The sequence below is a fragment of the Erpetoichthys calabaricus genome, chromosome 5, assembly GCF_900747795.2.
Source record: "Erpetoichthys calabaricus chromosome 5, fErpCal1.3, whole genome shotgun sequence".
Lineage (NCBI taxonomy): Eukaryota > Metazoa > Chordata > Cladistia > Polypteriformes > Polypteridae > Erpetoichthys > Erpetoichthys calabaricus.
Window position 1 is genome coordinate 42,067,522 of NC_041398.2, and position 16,594 is coordinate 42,084,115.

Consider the following 16,594-nt stretch of genomic DNA (forward strand, 5'->3'; position numbering starts at 1 on the left):
CTGGTCAAATCTTTTTGTACGCTATGGACAAACGGGCGAACAGGGAGAGCAGACCGCCGTTCGATCCTTAAGACAGAATTACGCACCGGCGGCAGGATGCGTGTAGGTTTGGCACAAGAGCAGTAGAGACGTCTGCATAACAGATGCGCCCTTTAATTTTGTATTCAGCTGACGCATCGTGTCGGAACATCGTTTAAGTTTATAGGAGGATAACAGACAGCCAGAGCTTACCGGACTATCGGGTACTAGCTGCGGGACAACCATACAGCAGAGCTGCCTTGTCGACTAGCCGGGCGCACCCCCGCCCCTGCCTTTGCCTGTGCACATGCCTTTCTGTTTATTCGCGTCGCTCGCAGCTCTCCGCTGGACATGAGGGGGCTGCGCATTCCCGGCAGCCAGTGCCCAGTGACTCGGCACGCCTTACCTTGGAAAAGGACGCTGCAGTAGGCATCGCTGATGTCCGTGTCAGGGGTCTGCACGTTGCCAGCGCTGAGGATGAACACTCGCAGCATGGCGTGGGGCGTAGAATTAGCAGGGTCTTAGACTGTGCGTCCCAACCTTGCGCTGCTGCAGCTGCTTCTGTTTGTACTCACAGAGGCAGTAGTCGCTTGTCGTCCTCCTCTCTCTGTCTCTCACTCTCTCTCTCTCACTCCTCCAGTTCGTGATCGGGTCAGCAGCTCTTAAAGGCGCAGCTCGTCAGAGCACACCCGGCCTGGCTCTCCTCCATCTACCTGTATATGAGTTGGCGGTGGTGCAGGCTGGGTGACAGTCTGACATCAGATGGCCACTTTCATTCAGCTTATAAAGAGTATCCACTTGTGACTATCAGTAGGCACCGGTGCCGTAATTGCCTCGGGTTCAAATCCTGTCGCAGTCTTATAAAACGCATTGCAGTTTTACCCGATTAAAAAATGATTTAATCGATGGACTGTCCGGCGTTAAACTGTTCTTCAGTATAACATGTTTAATTAATAATTAACATGACTTTCAGTTACCGAAGAAGCGAGCTTGGTGGCTGTCGAGTGTAAAGAACGGCACAGTGGCGCAGCGGTTAGAGAAGTTGCCTCCACATTTCCATGGACACGGTAAGCTTTACGTATTCAATTCATTCGCCTTTCTTTATCGTATTGTACTAAAGCAGCACAAACCGTTTGTCTGTCTATAGGTAGGACCCTAGAGAAAAACAATACCCCATGCAGTTTCGGCAACTTTAACTGCTAAAAGAAATCGAGGGTCATTTTTATTTTAGATGAAAATGCTTCTAATTACATTTATATATATATATATATATATATATATATATATATATATATATATATATATATATATATATATATATATATATATATATATATATATATATATATATTCGTAGTCTGAGACCCGACTTGATTGTATGGGTGGTTACCTACCAGGTAACGCATGTGGTTGGTCTGCCATTCGGCAAACATCCGTCACGGGGCCCTCTTCAGTTGCGAGAAGCAGATCATGGACTGTTGCATAGTTTACTGTCAAATAATACAAAAAGTACGCGACACGTGGTTCGCCCATATTTGGGATACAATATATATATATTTGTTCATTAATTTGTCGAACAAACCTGAAAAGGTGTAACCAGGACACACTGTCAGATGTTTTCTCTTTTAATGCACCATTTTAACAAAGCTCTGATTTCAGAATAAATGAACGGTAAGGTTACTGACGCATTAATCAGTCAAGCGCTAGTTTAAAGAGATGATTTGTCGGTGAAAGAGGTCGGTGGTGCCACTTTGAGCAAATGAGCAGACCTCGCGCTCAATCGCCGCACAAAAGTAATAACCCGAGGCCAACAAATGATAATTAAACCAGTCAATAAACCATTTCAGTCTTTAGAATATTAATGAAATACTATGGAGTATATTAATAATGCAATCTACATCAGAATAGCGCATCACCAAACCAGACAGCACGTGTGCATAAAGCAAAAGAGAAATGGCGGCTTCGGCTGGACACGCCCCCATACGCAGTAAACTACAGGTGGAGATCAAAGTACACATTTGTCCCGTATGCAGGTCCCTCGGTATTTGCTCAGTACAGATTGGTTAGTTGTCCATGCCCAGGTCATCTACAGTGATCGAACTTGGAACACGTTATTCGGTCCGGCTCTGTATGGCGCCTTAGCTTCTACTGCATGTTAGTGGAATTTTGTTGCCAATATGAGGATCTTCCAATGAAATATATGGACATGTAATTATGGACTGGGGAGGTGGATTGGGCAATGTCTGCCTTTTTAAAAACTGATACGGTGTACTTTGTAATTATTAACAGTCCAATTAGTGACTTTGGACGTACGCACAACATCCTGCAGAAGATAATTTCGAGTTACTACCCGCGCCGATGAACCAGTTTGGATTTTATGTGTCAAAATACTCGCTAAAAGGGCGCCTATCTGTAGGACTGATAAAGATGGATGGCCTTAATAGTACAGGTGGTTTGTGAATAGGGTGAATTTAAGAGACTAATTCGCCCACTTGTATAAACTGGCCCAGAAGCAGTCTGAAGGCAGTTGTGCCAGGAGAGCAACGGCGAACTGGCTGTTTGCAGTAAGGAAGCGAAATTCGTGCCTTAAAAGCTCATTTTTATGTGATACAATGGGGCTTGTCACGTTTTTTCTTTACGTTTTTCACAATGTTGTGTTGTTAGATTGATTTGCTCTGTTATTGCCGCAATGTTTGTTTATAGATAGTTTTTATTTATTTATTTATTTATTTGCGGTTTTAATGCACTTCACGAAGTTAATTTGTATTCATAGAAGCCTTGGCGAGTGTATTTAGGTACCTTTTGTTTGTAATGTTATTTATATGACTCCATAAGGGCATGGGCATTTGTTTTTAATGCCGGCTTGTGCTACAGAAATGTTGGCGTAGTCGGTAGCCTTGTTTTTGAATTCACCTGAATTTATGTATATGTATGTGTGTGTGTGTGTGTGTGTGTGTGTGTGTGTGTGTGTGTGTGTGTTCGTTCGTGGTCAAATCGGAGCTGGTAGTCAGAGGAGGTAAAAACGTGACAAGGACTGAAAATTCGTCTGGTGAGCACTTGAAAATTTCCTGTACCGCTCTTGGACAGAAGACGCGTTGTTTTGTAATGGAGGACCTGAAGCAGCAACTCCAAATGTTAATTAGAAGACTGAAAAGGATGCTCTACTGCAAGAAAATGAGAGGTTGTCGGGTGTGATGGAACCTGGTAAAGATTTATGTTCTGACAATCGGGTCCCAACGCTATATCGCTGTATGAATGGAGGGATTAAAGTGAAAATGTTATGAGCGCTCGTCGGATGACCCCGTCACAACAAGCAGATGTTGTTTACGAGCATAGGACTGGCACAGGAGGAGATAAAATATCTACTGCAGAACGTAATAAAATCGTAGAATATTTTTCAATTATTGCAAAATGTTTTTGGGGGTTCACATTCCTTTGCAACGTTACAGAAATGCTTCTTTGATCGTAGACAAATGAAGGGGGATCATTAAAAGAATATGTATGTATTCATGTCATCGTTAGAGGGGTAATTCGATGTAAACCTGGGGAGTGTGCTTGATAAAGATGCTATGCTAAGGGATCAGTTGGCAGAAAATGTATATGATAACGCCCTAGGTCGGGAACTTAAACGATTGGTACAGCAGAAACCAGACAGAGATATATTTTATATATAATTTTTTTTTTTTTAATGTTTTGGATAATTAGTTGGTGTATACGATTGTTCCAGTAAATGGGTCCAACCCACCTCTTAATGTACACTGTTCTGAATTGCGACTCTGCCCTGAAGTTCAGCCGTGTTCAGAAAAGAATTTGGGCCCTTAAGCACTGGAAGTATCATTGGCCACGTCTACTTCCAGTGAAGGTTACAGAGATTTTGAAGTATGGAGAACACCATCTCAACCAAAGAAGAATAATGGTTGGAGGTTTGTGAGGTTTTATTGCATGTTACAAAGTTTGTGTATTCATAGAAGCCTTGACCAGTCATTCATTTAGTTACCGGTTTGTAATAAATGTTATTTATATGACACTAATGGCATGAGCGTTTTTTTTTTAAATGCTGGACTTGTGCTAAATATCAATTAGAAAATCACCTCTTTGGTTGTTTGTGAATCTACAGGTACAGTACATACAGTATGAATGTTCTATACAAAAGTTTTTTTTTCTCTCCTTATTAAAAGCATTACTAATGGATGACCCTAACAGTCTGATTGGATGGACACAGCCCCTGGAGGCATGCCCACAAGTGATCCTTAAACTTCAGCTGGAACACCTTGTTAAGAAGGTTCTAGGCTGGTGGAAGTACGGTACAATATGTTATGGTGTCTAATACCAGTTCTGACACACTGAAGAGCAGTGGCCACCTAATTGTTTTAACATCATGGAACCCTTTACTTGGCAAACAATTTCGAACCTTTAATTTTTTTATTTTAGATAAAACAAAATCACTTATTGAACATACTAAAACATATATACAGATTAATAAAAAATGCAGACATTATTAATACAAAAAAGTTAACTAAAGTGATGTATCAAATTTCTTTCACTTTCGTATCCTTTTGAAATTTGTTTAAATTGTGGATAACTCAATTCTAATGTCAGGAGTGGCATCCAACTCTTTATTTTTTTTCTTACAGTGTAGGGAGAAAATCTACTTTCACATACATATGTAATGGTAATAAACAACAAATTGCCTTTTTGAATACATTTATAAAAAAATAAAAAATTCAAAAAGTTCTGAAGTAGTTCCACTGGTATTTCTTTAATATTGAAAGGTTTAAAAACCCAATAGGTGCGATCATCATGCAGAAAAGGAAAATGATCATTTAATGCGTTCCACCTGCGGGTGTCTGCATACTGTTTTGCAGGATTGATTTTTAAAATTGGCTTCGCTTGAGATTTTATAATTGCGAAACTCACTTTTTTTTTTTTTTCTTCTTCTTCTTTTGTGGCTTTTAATGTTTTATATAGGTGTGTTAAAGAAGCATTGTTCCCTAAGGGTTTGTTAACACTATACCCCCTTTTGGACCCTTAAAAGAGTCCAGATGAAAAGAAAGGGATGCGGGGAGGACAGAGATAAATTGTATTTTGGAAATATAACATGGTTAAACATCACCAATGATGAGAAGAAAATAACGTACAAGAACTAACTGAGCAAGGTAATGAAAGATCTATCAAAGTGTCTGAGGTAAAAAAAACAAAAAAAAGCTGCGGTGTGAGAGGAGCACCCACTCTGGCCACTACAAAACTTTGTGTGTGCCGATAGTTCAGCCACCGCACACTCTTACTGTCTTTTGGGAAATGTAGTCCTTATGTTGCACAATTGCAGGGGTAAATTGTTTGTTTTTCGAAATTGCTGGCTCCTAACTAATATAAGCTTGTAAAAGATGAATAAAGACTCTTTTTCTCATACACTTGTAACACTCCTCTCCTTTTTATTTACCTTGTCCAAGGAAAAGCAATCAATTAAGAGATCGTAAACAACTGAACTGAATTATATACACCCAGTAACGGCACACTGCATAATAACGTGCAGTGAATACACTTGACTTGAGCATTCATAGTTTTCATACTCTTTCTTTGTGCGTTTATCATTCATTTGCTCAGTGGTTGATGCGTTTGCTGCTTCCTGAGCAGCTCTTCTTTTCTCCACCCTAGCGGCCCACTTTTCTCTTCTTTCATCGGTATTTTTTTGCATTAAAACTAATTGTCAGTTTTTGTGTTGCAATTACTTAGTACGTTTTCCTTAATTTTTCACTTAAGATGGCACTTACTGTAAGTCTTCAATCTGCCTCAGGAATGATTTAAGATTTGAAGAGGTAGGGAAAGTGATGGCGAAGTTGGTAGGAAATTAGAACGGCGCCCATACACATGCACTGCATGGCCGCCCTGCTGGCCGCTGCCGAGAGTTGATTCTACAATAAAATAAAATTAAAAAGAATAATAATCCTGGAGGTCAATCATCACCCAGAAAGCAGATAGCAGACGTCAAGTAGTATATGTGTACCAAATTTCAGGACAATAGCTCAAACGGTTTGTGAGCTACAGGTGATTTAAAATCCAAGACAGATAAACGAACAGCCACGGTAACGTATTATATAAGAAGATCACAAAATTATTTGTATCTGTACTTTACACGTATTAAATCAAACTACTATCTATATTACCTAAAATATCTCTTGCACTAATAATAGATTAAAAGTAGCCCGTATCCCCACTGCATATCACCCCATAATGCCAACCCCAGTTCCCTGGTCTATGAGTTGTAATTTGTTGAACTATACATGTAGTGGAATGGTGATCCAGCGCAAATGTAACGATAGTCCAGTGCCATGACGCTGTGCCTTTGTTATGCATTCAGCCAGACAAGTGACCAGTAATGCAAGGCAAACTATTGATCCATAAAAATGTTAAAGTACAATATGCTCAGTGATTTCAGTATTGCTGGAAGCATTGTGTAGAGTGACTAAAGCTGAAGTTGCCATCACTTGCAGATGCACTTCTGCTTCTCAGGGTGCCCACCCCCTCCCCCCTTCTGACAGCAACTCCCTCCCATGTTTGTGTGGCCCCACCCACATTTTCATGTTGAATCTGTCTATCTACCCAACTCCTAACTCGCTAATCCCAATTCAGGGTTGTGGAAAGGCTGTGTAGATTCTGACAACACTTGGCAACTGGTGAGAATCAATCCACTGCAGGGCATCTGGCCAATTTAGAGTGTCCAGTTAGCTGGTATGTGCGGTGACAGTCCGACAGATCTTGGATCACTGAAGCAAAAATGTTAAACTTCATTTTCTAAAGTGAAGTGAAAATGCATTGGTGTATTAGTGAATGCTGACTGTAACAGTGCCATGGGATGTTACTACTATATCAATCTTTATATAGTGCTTGTCAGAGTGGTAATAACTGCAGAATATTTTAGAATTTTCATAATAAATTTAGTAACTAGCAGACTGTCTACACCTTTATGTCCAGAGCCATGAGGAGCCTCTCCATTAGAACAATTTTGATGGGAAAAGGCCATTCATCCTAACAAAGTTTGCCAATTCTGCTCCCCTGATTTCAGGTCCTTACTCTCCATCACACCGCTTGATGACATACATGTCTCTGGTTCTTGTATAACATCACATCTCATATAACCCTGAACCTGACCACGTCAGTTCCTGCATTGTGCATGATGCTGTCGGGATAAGCTCCAGTTCCTGAGACCCTGAAATGGTCAAAGTGAGGTTTGATAATGGATGGATAGCTAAATTGGGCAATGTATTCTGTGTAAATAGTGTATGCATCTTTGTTTTATATAGTTCCTTTACTTGAATACTTTAAGCATGCACATAACTCAGTTAATCAATCAGTATGATGTTCTAATAAGTGATGAAAATCAACAATGAAGATTAAAGTTCAGATCGACTCTGGGTACCTACTCCATGTATAAAGCTAATTAATTTTCACTTTATATAGCACCTTTCATTGTTTAAAATTACAGGACTTGGACAACTGAAATGCCTTGAAGTTACAGTGGTGTGAAAAACTATTTGCCCCCTTCCTGATTTCTTATTCTTTTGCATGTTTGTCACACAAAATGTTTCTGATCATCAAACACATTTAACCATTAGTCAAATATAACACAAGTAAACACAAAATGCAGTTTGTAAATGGTGGTTTTTATTATTTAGGGAGAAAAAAAAATCCAAACCTACATGGCTCTGTGTGAAAAAGTAATTGCCCCCTGAACCTAATAACTGGTTGGGCCACCCTTAGCAGCAATAACTGCAATCAAGCGTTTGCGATAACTTGCAATGAGTCTATTACAGCGCTTCTGGAGGAATTTTGGCCCACTCATCTTTGCAAAATTGTTGTAATTCAGCTTTATTTGAGGGTTTTCTAGCATGAACCGCCTTTTTAAGGTCATGCCATAGCATCTCAATTGGATTCAGGTCAGGACTTTGACTAGGCCACTCCAAAGTCTTCATTTTGTTTTTCTTCAGCCATTCAGAGGTGGATTTGCTGGTGTGTTTTGGGTCATTGTCCTGTTGCAGCACCCACGATTGCTTCAGCTTGAGTTGATGAACAGATGGCCGGACATTCTCCTTCAGGATTTTTTGGTAGACAGTAGAATTCATGGTTCCATCTATCACAGCAAGCCTTCCAGGTCCTGAAGCAGCAAAACAACCCCAGACCATCACACTACCACCACCATATTTTACTGTTGGTATGATGTTCTTTTTCTGAAATGCTGTGTTCCTTTTACGCCAGATGTAACGGGACATTTGCCTTCCAAAAAGTTCAACTTTTGTCTCATCAGTCCACAAGGTATTTTCCCAAAAGTCTTGGCAATCATTGAGATGTTTCTTAGCAAAATTGAGACGAGTCCTAATGTTCTTTTTGCTTAACAGTGGTTTGCGTCTTGGAAATCTGCCATGCAGGCCGTTTTTGCCCAGTCTCTTTCTTATGGTGGAGTCGTGAACACTGACCTTAATTGAGGCAAGTGAGGCCTGCAGTTCTTTAGACGTTGTCCTGGGGTCTTTTGTGACCTCTCGGATGAGTCGTCTCTGCGCTCTTGGGGTAATTTTGGTCAGCCGGCCACTCCTGGGAAGGTTCACCACTGTTCCATGTTTTTGCCATTTGTGGATAATGGCTCTCACTGTGGTTCGCTGGAGTCCCAAAGCTTTAGAAATGGCTTTATAACCTTTAACAGACTGATAGATCTCAATTACTTCTGTTCTCATTTGTTCCTGAATTTCTTTGGATCTTGGCATGATGTCTAGCTTTTGAGGTGCTTTTGGTCTACTTCTCTGTGTCAGGCAGCTCCTATTTAAGTGATTTCTTGATTGAAACAGGTGTGGCAGTAATCAGGCCTGGGGGTGGCTACAGAAATTGAACTCAGGTGTGATACACCACAGTTAGGTTATTTTTTAACAAGGGGGGCAATTACTTTTTCACACAGGGCCATGTAGGTTTGGATTTTTTTTCTCCCTAAATAATAAAAACCATCATTTAAAAACTGCATTTTGTGTTTACTTGTGTTATATTTGACTAATGGTTAAATGTGTTTGATGATCAGAAACATTTTGTGTGACAAACATGCAAAAGAATAAGAAATCAGGAAGGGGGCAAATAGTTTTTCACACCACTGTATGTAAACTGTTGATGAAGCAAACAGACTAAGGCTATGCACTTAATGAATATTGCAAGTCAGCTCTTATTTTATAAAGCGTCTTTCTTTGTGAGAAATATATAAACAGTCGTAAATCCAATCCAACTGCAATCCCTACAGCTTCGGGTTTAAGAGTGGAACCAAGCCTGGAAGGGATTCCACCTAACCTAACACTCAAATAGGAACACACACACGAAGAAGGGGCAAAATCCACACAGTGAGCAATCCGACATGTCATTGAAATCCAGGATGCTGAAAGCCGTAGCGCTAACCACTCTGCTACCAGGTCAGGTCAGGATGGGGAGAATGCACTGATACAGTGTATTGCCGCACCCACCATATGATGAAACAGCTTGGGATTCCGGTTGGCAATCCCCAGGCAGATACATGGTCCGGTCCCAACCTCCGGAAATGACCATCTATCTGACGCAGCCAGGTGTTATGTGGGCATCCCCTTGGCCTGGTTCAGCCACTCAGGTCCTCACCAATGAGGATTCTGCGAGCCGGATCACCCTTGGGGAATCGTGTCACATGGCCACAGTGCCATAACTGCAGTTCCCACCCAATGCAGGTAATGTGTCTCAATTGGGACTCCGCGAGCAACTGCTCATTCGACACAAAGTCAAACCAGTGGAACCCGAGGATCCTCCGAAGAGACACAGTACCAAAGGATTCCAGTCTTCATCTTGGGTCACTGGATAGAGACCATGTCTCACAACCTTATAGCAACACAGGAAGCACCAGGACTCTAAAGACTTGGACCTTCGTACTTTTGCATAGATATCAGGAATGCCATTCACCCCTCTCCAGTGAACTCATGACCCTCCATGCTCTTCTAATCTGTCTACTAACTTCATAGGAAGAGTCAACAGAGATATGAATGCCACTGCTGAGGTAAGTACATTTCTCGACAAGGTTGACATTCTCTACGCAGACAGACACACTGCTGATGGCTGTGCCTAAGAGTTCACTAAAGGCCTGGATTTCGGTTTTTATCCAGGACACTCGCACTCCTTGCTCAGTCTCTCAAGAGCGCGGATCAGAGCTTCCATTGACTCTGCGAAGATCACAGCATTGTTAGCAAAGTCAAGATCAGTGAATCTTTCTAGATGCCCCACAGCCGCGGGACCCCACAACCTTGCCCAATACCCAGTCCATGCAAGCACTGAACAAAGTAGGAGCAAGAACATACCCTTGACGAACACCAGATTCACCTGGGAAAAACACAGAGGTTCTGTCTCCACTCTTCACAACTCTCACAGTACCAGTACTGTATACAATTTAAGTCACCCTTATTGAATTAATACATATGTAGGCAGCCTATCGATGCTTATCTCATATAGCACCTTTCCCAACAGCAGGCCCGGTCTTAGGTATTATGGGGCCCTAGGCGAAAGGAGGGTCCAGGGGCCCCCTAAGGGGGGCGGAGCCCCACTGGAAGCTCTGTGAAATGCGTGAAAATTAGACCAAGGAGTCGATCCGGGGTCCCCTGGACGCCGGGGCCCTAGGCGGTCGCCTACTTCGCCTATGCCTAAGGCCGGGCCTGATTGGGACAAATAATGCTGTAGTATATTTAAGTATATATGACAATTGCTCACTCGGACAATTTGTTTTGGTGGCCCCCAAGAAGGCGGGGGCCCTAAGCTATAGCTTGTGTAGCTTATACATAAATCCTGCACTGCCCAACAGGAACTTGCCACAAAGTACTGATAAAATGACTTTGGGAGTAAATCCTCGAAAAGGTATCAGAAAAAAATGAAGACTTAATGAAAGCAATAGACCTCCTCAAGTCCGTGCCCACGGGCAGTGGTCATTTTCACCTCCGTAGAAAATGATCAACTGATTTAATTGTTTGGCAAGTACATTCAGACTCTTAAGACCACCTCCTGGAATTCAGCAGCAGTCTGGGGTGAAGATGGGGCTAAACTGCAGAATACCGAAGACGAGTAGCGCTATATTCGTTAAGTGAAAGGTAGACGCACCAGTTTGGCTGGCTTATTTAGCTGTTCCCAAAGTTTTGCTGTTGTCTCGGGTCAGTATCCCGGGTTCAAATATGGATTTTTTTTTGTCTATGTAGACTTTGCACGTTTCCCCTGGTCTGCCTGGCTTTTTTGTGTCATCTCGCAATACCTCCATGTTTGGCTAATGGACCACTGGGATGGTTTCATGGACAATGCTGCATTAATAACTCTTCGCCCAATGCAACATTAACTGAATTAAGCGGTTTGTGGTAATCAAAGTGATCTGTAAATTGCAGGCACATTTAAGCGACTTTGAATGCAGGATAAAGATGCTCATGGCCGGAATTGACAGTGGCCAGGATGGAGGAGGAACCTGCAGGTCAAGTAATGTCCACCTAAAGTTCAGAAGCTGCTGTCGCATTAAATCCAGAGATGGAGAAGGTCAGACCTTTGACACAGTGACTTCTTTATGATATAAGTGGAGATGACGATCACTATGAAAGTGTTTAAAAAAAAACAGTTTGAATTAAGTTGCATTGGTGCAAAAACTGACATGGCTGACTCCTCACTAGATGACCAGCGCTACAGTAAATTCTAATGGATCTGAGCACAATATTCCCAATATGACTGGCGACGACATATCCCCTCAAACGTGCACTCTTTTGTAGTCATCATCACCTTGTTATTTTTCTCATTCTAGTGTCATGGGCAGAGGGCGGCTGCTATGTCCGCCGTGAATTGTCACTTTTCCCCTCCACGCTACATGCCCTATGAAATCTGGCGGTCTTAACACATCAGAACCGCCGCACCCCATTGCTGTGAACTTGAGCTAAACTGCTTCTTCTTTTATATAGCACCTGTGCACGTGTTATGAAAGGCTGTCTTTAGAAAACCAGGAGGGTACAAGTACAACGTCTGCGGACAGGATGAGCGAGAACTCGGGGTGAAGCAGACCACTGTACCAATTGACCATTCCGTCCCCAATTTCGGTCTGGTAAATGTCCAGACATGAGGCTTGTGTATGCGGCAAATCGCTTCTGAGAAGTCCACCACAGCACTGACCCTTCAAAATGCTCGAATCCAACAAATGCGTGTAATTGGAACCGCCTGTCTGCCTCGAGGTTCTCCCTCGTGATTCACGTTACCTTCTAAATGCATTTCGAAGCATCTAGCGCGTGACTTTCCAAGGCTTTTTCACTTCCGTCGGCAGAGGAGTCCGAGCCGCAGGACAACCTCGTGGCATTTCTAGTCGGTTTGTTCGAGGGACCTCGTCACTAAAAGAACACCTGAAACATCGAACAAACTGCACTCATACGAATGGTGACATGCTTCGTTAATTCAGGTTTTCGGGGGTCGGAGACTAACCATTCTGCCACCCTTATTGCTCCCTGTATCTAACTTACTGTCGCTCTCACCCCTTCACCACCCATTAGTTAAAGTGTGGTGACCGTAAAGGCACAAAAAATGACTACTGTAGCATCCTCCAGGTGGCCGAAGCGGCTATTCGTTGAATGTGTAAAGCGCTTTGAGTAGTTAGAAATGCGTGCATACATGTAATTAATTATTATTAACCCGGCAACTTCTAGCAGATTGCAGGAGCTGGTGGCCGTTCATCGCAGGATACACTCGCTCAAACTGGCAAATTCTTGTCTAGGATCTAGTGGTAATAGTAGACTGCTCCGTACTAAATCGAAGCGTTGCTTCGAGGCGTATTTTAAATGAGGCTGTCACGTGATTTTTGAGCCGCGGTAGCGCCATAACGTCACTGGCATTTTCGTAATAAGAAGCCCTATTGGTCAGGCGGCGGGGCCAGGTCTTCTTCAGCTCAAAAGTAGAAGCGGCGGCTTTTCCAGAAGAGCGGTGCTCTGATATGAGTTCGAATTTTGCGGTTGCCGTAGGTAGGACTCGCGCCCGATCAAAGCAAAAGCGAAGACTTTTTTAAAATCAGTTATGTAGTTCTTATCTATAACTTAACTAATATTTTCAAGATACATTATGTAAGATTTACACAGGATTTCGTTCCTTGGCGTAGAGTCTTGTCAACGTAAATTGATGAGCGTATTTGCCGTAAGATAACACGCGTGTTCACTCCAGCTTCTATTCCACCCCATGTCGATCATGTCAGAAAGTCTGAGAGACGCTTTACGTTAAAGTTTACAATATACGCTCAAGACACTCCTCATTAAACGTTATTACCTATATGAAATAGTTCTATAATCATTGACTATAATTTTAATATGTTTTGTATAAATAGTAAATGCTCAGTATATGGCTGTCCCTGTTCATACACAATACTTACTAAATATATGTAGTATTAAACATACATGTATTGTGCAAGTGATACATGTTAATGTAAAATAATGGATTATATAAGGAAAACACGGATATTTAGCCTAATTTATAATAAGACATTTTCTCAATAAGTAAACATTTAAATCTATTCTTAACAACTGAAGTGTATAAGCATTTGAAAATCAATCTGTAATAAATATACACTTAAAAGTAAAAAAAAAAACAGTTAATCAGTTTGAGATGCTACGATTTATTATTGTCATACATAAGTTTAGGCAGGTCATTTAAAATTTCCTTTCCTATTGCAATCTATCTGTGTTAGATCTGGGTCTATGGCAAGAAATACAATTCTTCATGGATATGAAAATACAGCATTTGTTGTTTATGGGAAAACAACTTTAAAATGTAAATATTCATTAACTACAAAAACAGCAGTTAGCAGGAAAAATATACTTTTTGGAATAATTCTATGTATGGCCGGTGGGTGTTATTGTCTTCCTAAAGTTAGTGTTATTTTACCACCATTCATTTTAACACAAGACCGTTATTCTGTATATTTTCATTTATTATGTTTTCAACAACACACACACACACACACATACACACACACACACACACACACACACACACACACACACACACACACACACACACACACACACAAAGATGAGTATACATTATAAAACGATTGCAAACGGCATAGTCCACAGACTTAACTTTCTTTAATCGTGTTATGCGAGTTGGGATTTTCGTTTGTTTCTGTAACTCTTCATCTTGTCACAAACAATAAAGCTTTCGTTTTGACATTGCAACTTTATGTTAATTTAAACCTTCGGGCTTTCTTTACCAGAAACTAGCTGCTGCAAATCTAGCAAAGCAATATAGCCCAAACTCGAGACGATCGTGAACTGCGTCCCGAGGAAGCGCGCGCGCACGCCCTCGATGGTCTAGGCCAGTGCTACTCAACTTCATGTACTTCAGGGGCCAACAAACTGGGAATTAGCCTGACTAAGGGCCACAATGCAAAGCAAGTTAACATTTTCTGACATTTTTGGCGTTGTTTTCCTAAATATTTAAGTTAGAATGTTTTAAAGCTAACAATCTATTTAACAAATTTTCTTTGCATTTGGGGTTACGTTTAATAGACAATCCTTCAAAAGAATAATAAACGTAGAAATTAGCACTTTAAAGTTGAGCTAACATAAGATGTCCCTTGTTGTAATCCTATCAATAGATAAGAAGAAGTTTAACAAATAACATTTTTCTGAAAATGGGAGTAAAGTAAAATACATCTTAAAATAATTATGAAAGCTATTTGAAACGTTAATATAATTTACATCAATTAACATTTTATTGCCCCATCTACTTTTGCTCTTTAAATACCTGTATGTAAGGATAATATGTAAGTAACATATGAATACTGCCATGATCCACCATAAATACAAACGGTAATACAATCAGGAGGCTTATTAGCAACAAATATCGTCTCCTCTTGTTCGGCCTTTAAGTGGAAGAAGTGTGAGCATTTCCACAGCAAGATTCGCGCCATTAAAAAAGCGCACCCACACCATGACCCGAGCCATGTCTAATATGTCGGTTGACTCGTCAATGACCAAACTTAAATGTTCCACGTTACTTAGGTCAGTTACAAGCTTTTCAAAACGATTATCAGAAATTGTTTCAACTCTTCGGGCTAGTGTAGAATCTGATAGTTGCAATTTGGATATCTGACCAATGATGTTGTCTTTATTTTTAAAATCAGCGAAAAGAGATTTACTGCACTCCAAGAAACATTTTTTAATAAGCTCGCCTTCAATAAAAGGTCTGCGGTTCTTTACAGTGTTCCACGTTATTTTATATGAGTCTTCTGTAATGGAATCACTCTTTTACTCTGCTTCGTAGTAAATTTTGCTGGCCATGGGCCGTCTAGAAGTAAGCGAATTTTATCCTTTCTTAAATTGGTCTGAGGGGGATATCATTTTCTAAAGTCAGCATAACAGCTTTCGTGGTGATGCTGGATATTTGCGCGTTTTGGTACCGTTATACTTCTCTGACAAAGCAGATATGGATGTTTATTGTTTATTTCAGTGAATGCGAATTCTTTTTCCCATGCTTTGTTAAATGTTCTATGCTCGTTTGAAATTTTGCGCTTTGCCATTTTCGTGTCGTTTTCACCAGTAGCTCTCTAAACGTTTTGTCTACTTCGCGTTGTGATACAGAAAGTAACTTCTTATGATTTTTTTTGTTTCAGTATGCTGCTGCTGGAGTATGTGAATTTCCCATTGGAATTAATAATTAATTAATAAAGTATCTATCTATCTATCTATCTATCTATCTATCTATCTATCTATCTATCTATCTATCTATCTATCTATCTATCTATCTATCTATCTATCTAATTTCTTAGTGGGAAGACTAGAAGGTTTAAAACTTCAGCTTAGATCTTTCCGTTAAAATGTTTGCCTATATGGTTAATTACAATTTCTGTTTTGGTTAATGTAATAGTAATGAACAGTTGAAGTGCTGCAGTGTAGTGCCGTGTCGTGTGAAAGTAATGATGGTTAACGCCATTTGACATTAGCTTACAGTTTGGCTATGCCTGCTCAGTTGGCAAAATCAACTGAAATGACAATAACTATTAACAGGTAATTCTTCATGTTACTCTATCTGTACTGTATGAAATGAAGATTTTTTTATTATCTGAGTGCTTGTTTAAATTTAAGTGGTTTTAAAGTGCTGTGGAGTTATATATTTAAGTTGCAGTTCAGGTGTTCTGGTGGGTGGATGCGTGTCCCTTTTTCTTATGTGCCAGTTTCTATTTGCATGTACAGTAAAACAAATTAACAAATTAGACTTAGTTCTTCGGTATTCCACCCTTTTTGCAGATGCATCACTGGGAAAATGGTCTCATGTTATGCCGTCAATGATTGGAACAACAATAAAGGTCTAGTTTGCAGAGCTCAGAGAGAAGAAAAAAGTTCCCAAGATCATGGAAGAGAATATGGTGATGCCTTTTAATGTCATATTCCCCCCCTGCTCCTTTCCTGTCCTGTTTCCCAAAGCAGGCACCTGCTGTCACTTGTCACTGATCATGAACACTGAGTTTTATTCAAGGCTTTATACCATCCTTCCTGTTGTAAACAAAATAAGACACACCTTTTCTCTACAT

The 16,594-nt window shown here is 40.7% G+C and overlaps 1 protein-coding gene across 3 annotated transcripts in view; it reads right to left on the bottom strand.

The window, feature by feature from the left end:
- dysf (dysferlin, limb girdle muscular dystrophy 2B (autosomal recessive)) overlaps nucleotides 1–632 on the bottom strand; it is a 311,739-nt gene extending 311,107 nt beyond the window's left edge. For 2 of the 3 annotated variants that reach the window (XM_051928469.1, XM_051928467.1), the window contains exon 1: nucleotides 425–632. In XM_051928469.1, coding sequence (XP_051784429.1) covers nucleotides 425–512 — 88 coding nt within the window. In that variant the 5' untranslated portion in view covers nucleotides 513–632. The remainder of the gene's footprint in view (nucleotides 1–424) is intronic. The other variant, XM_051928471.1, reaches the window with a different exon arrangement.
- Nucleotides 633–16,594: the final 15,962 nt, after the last annotated feature.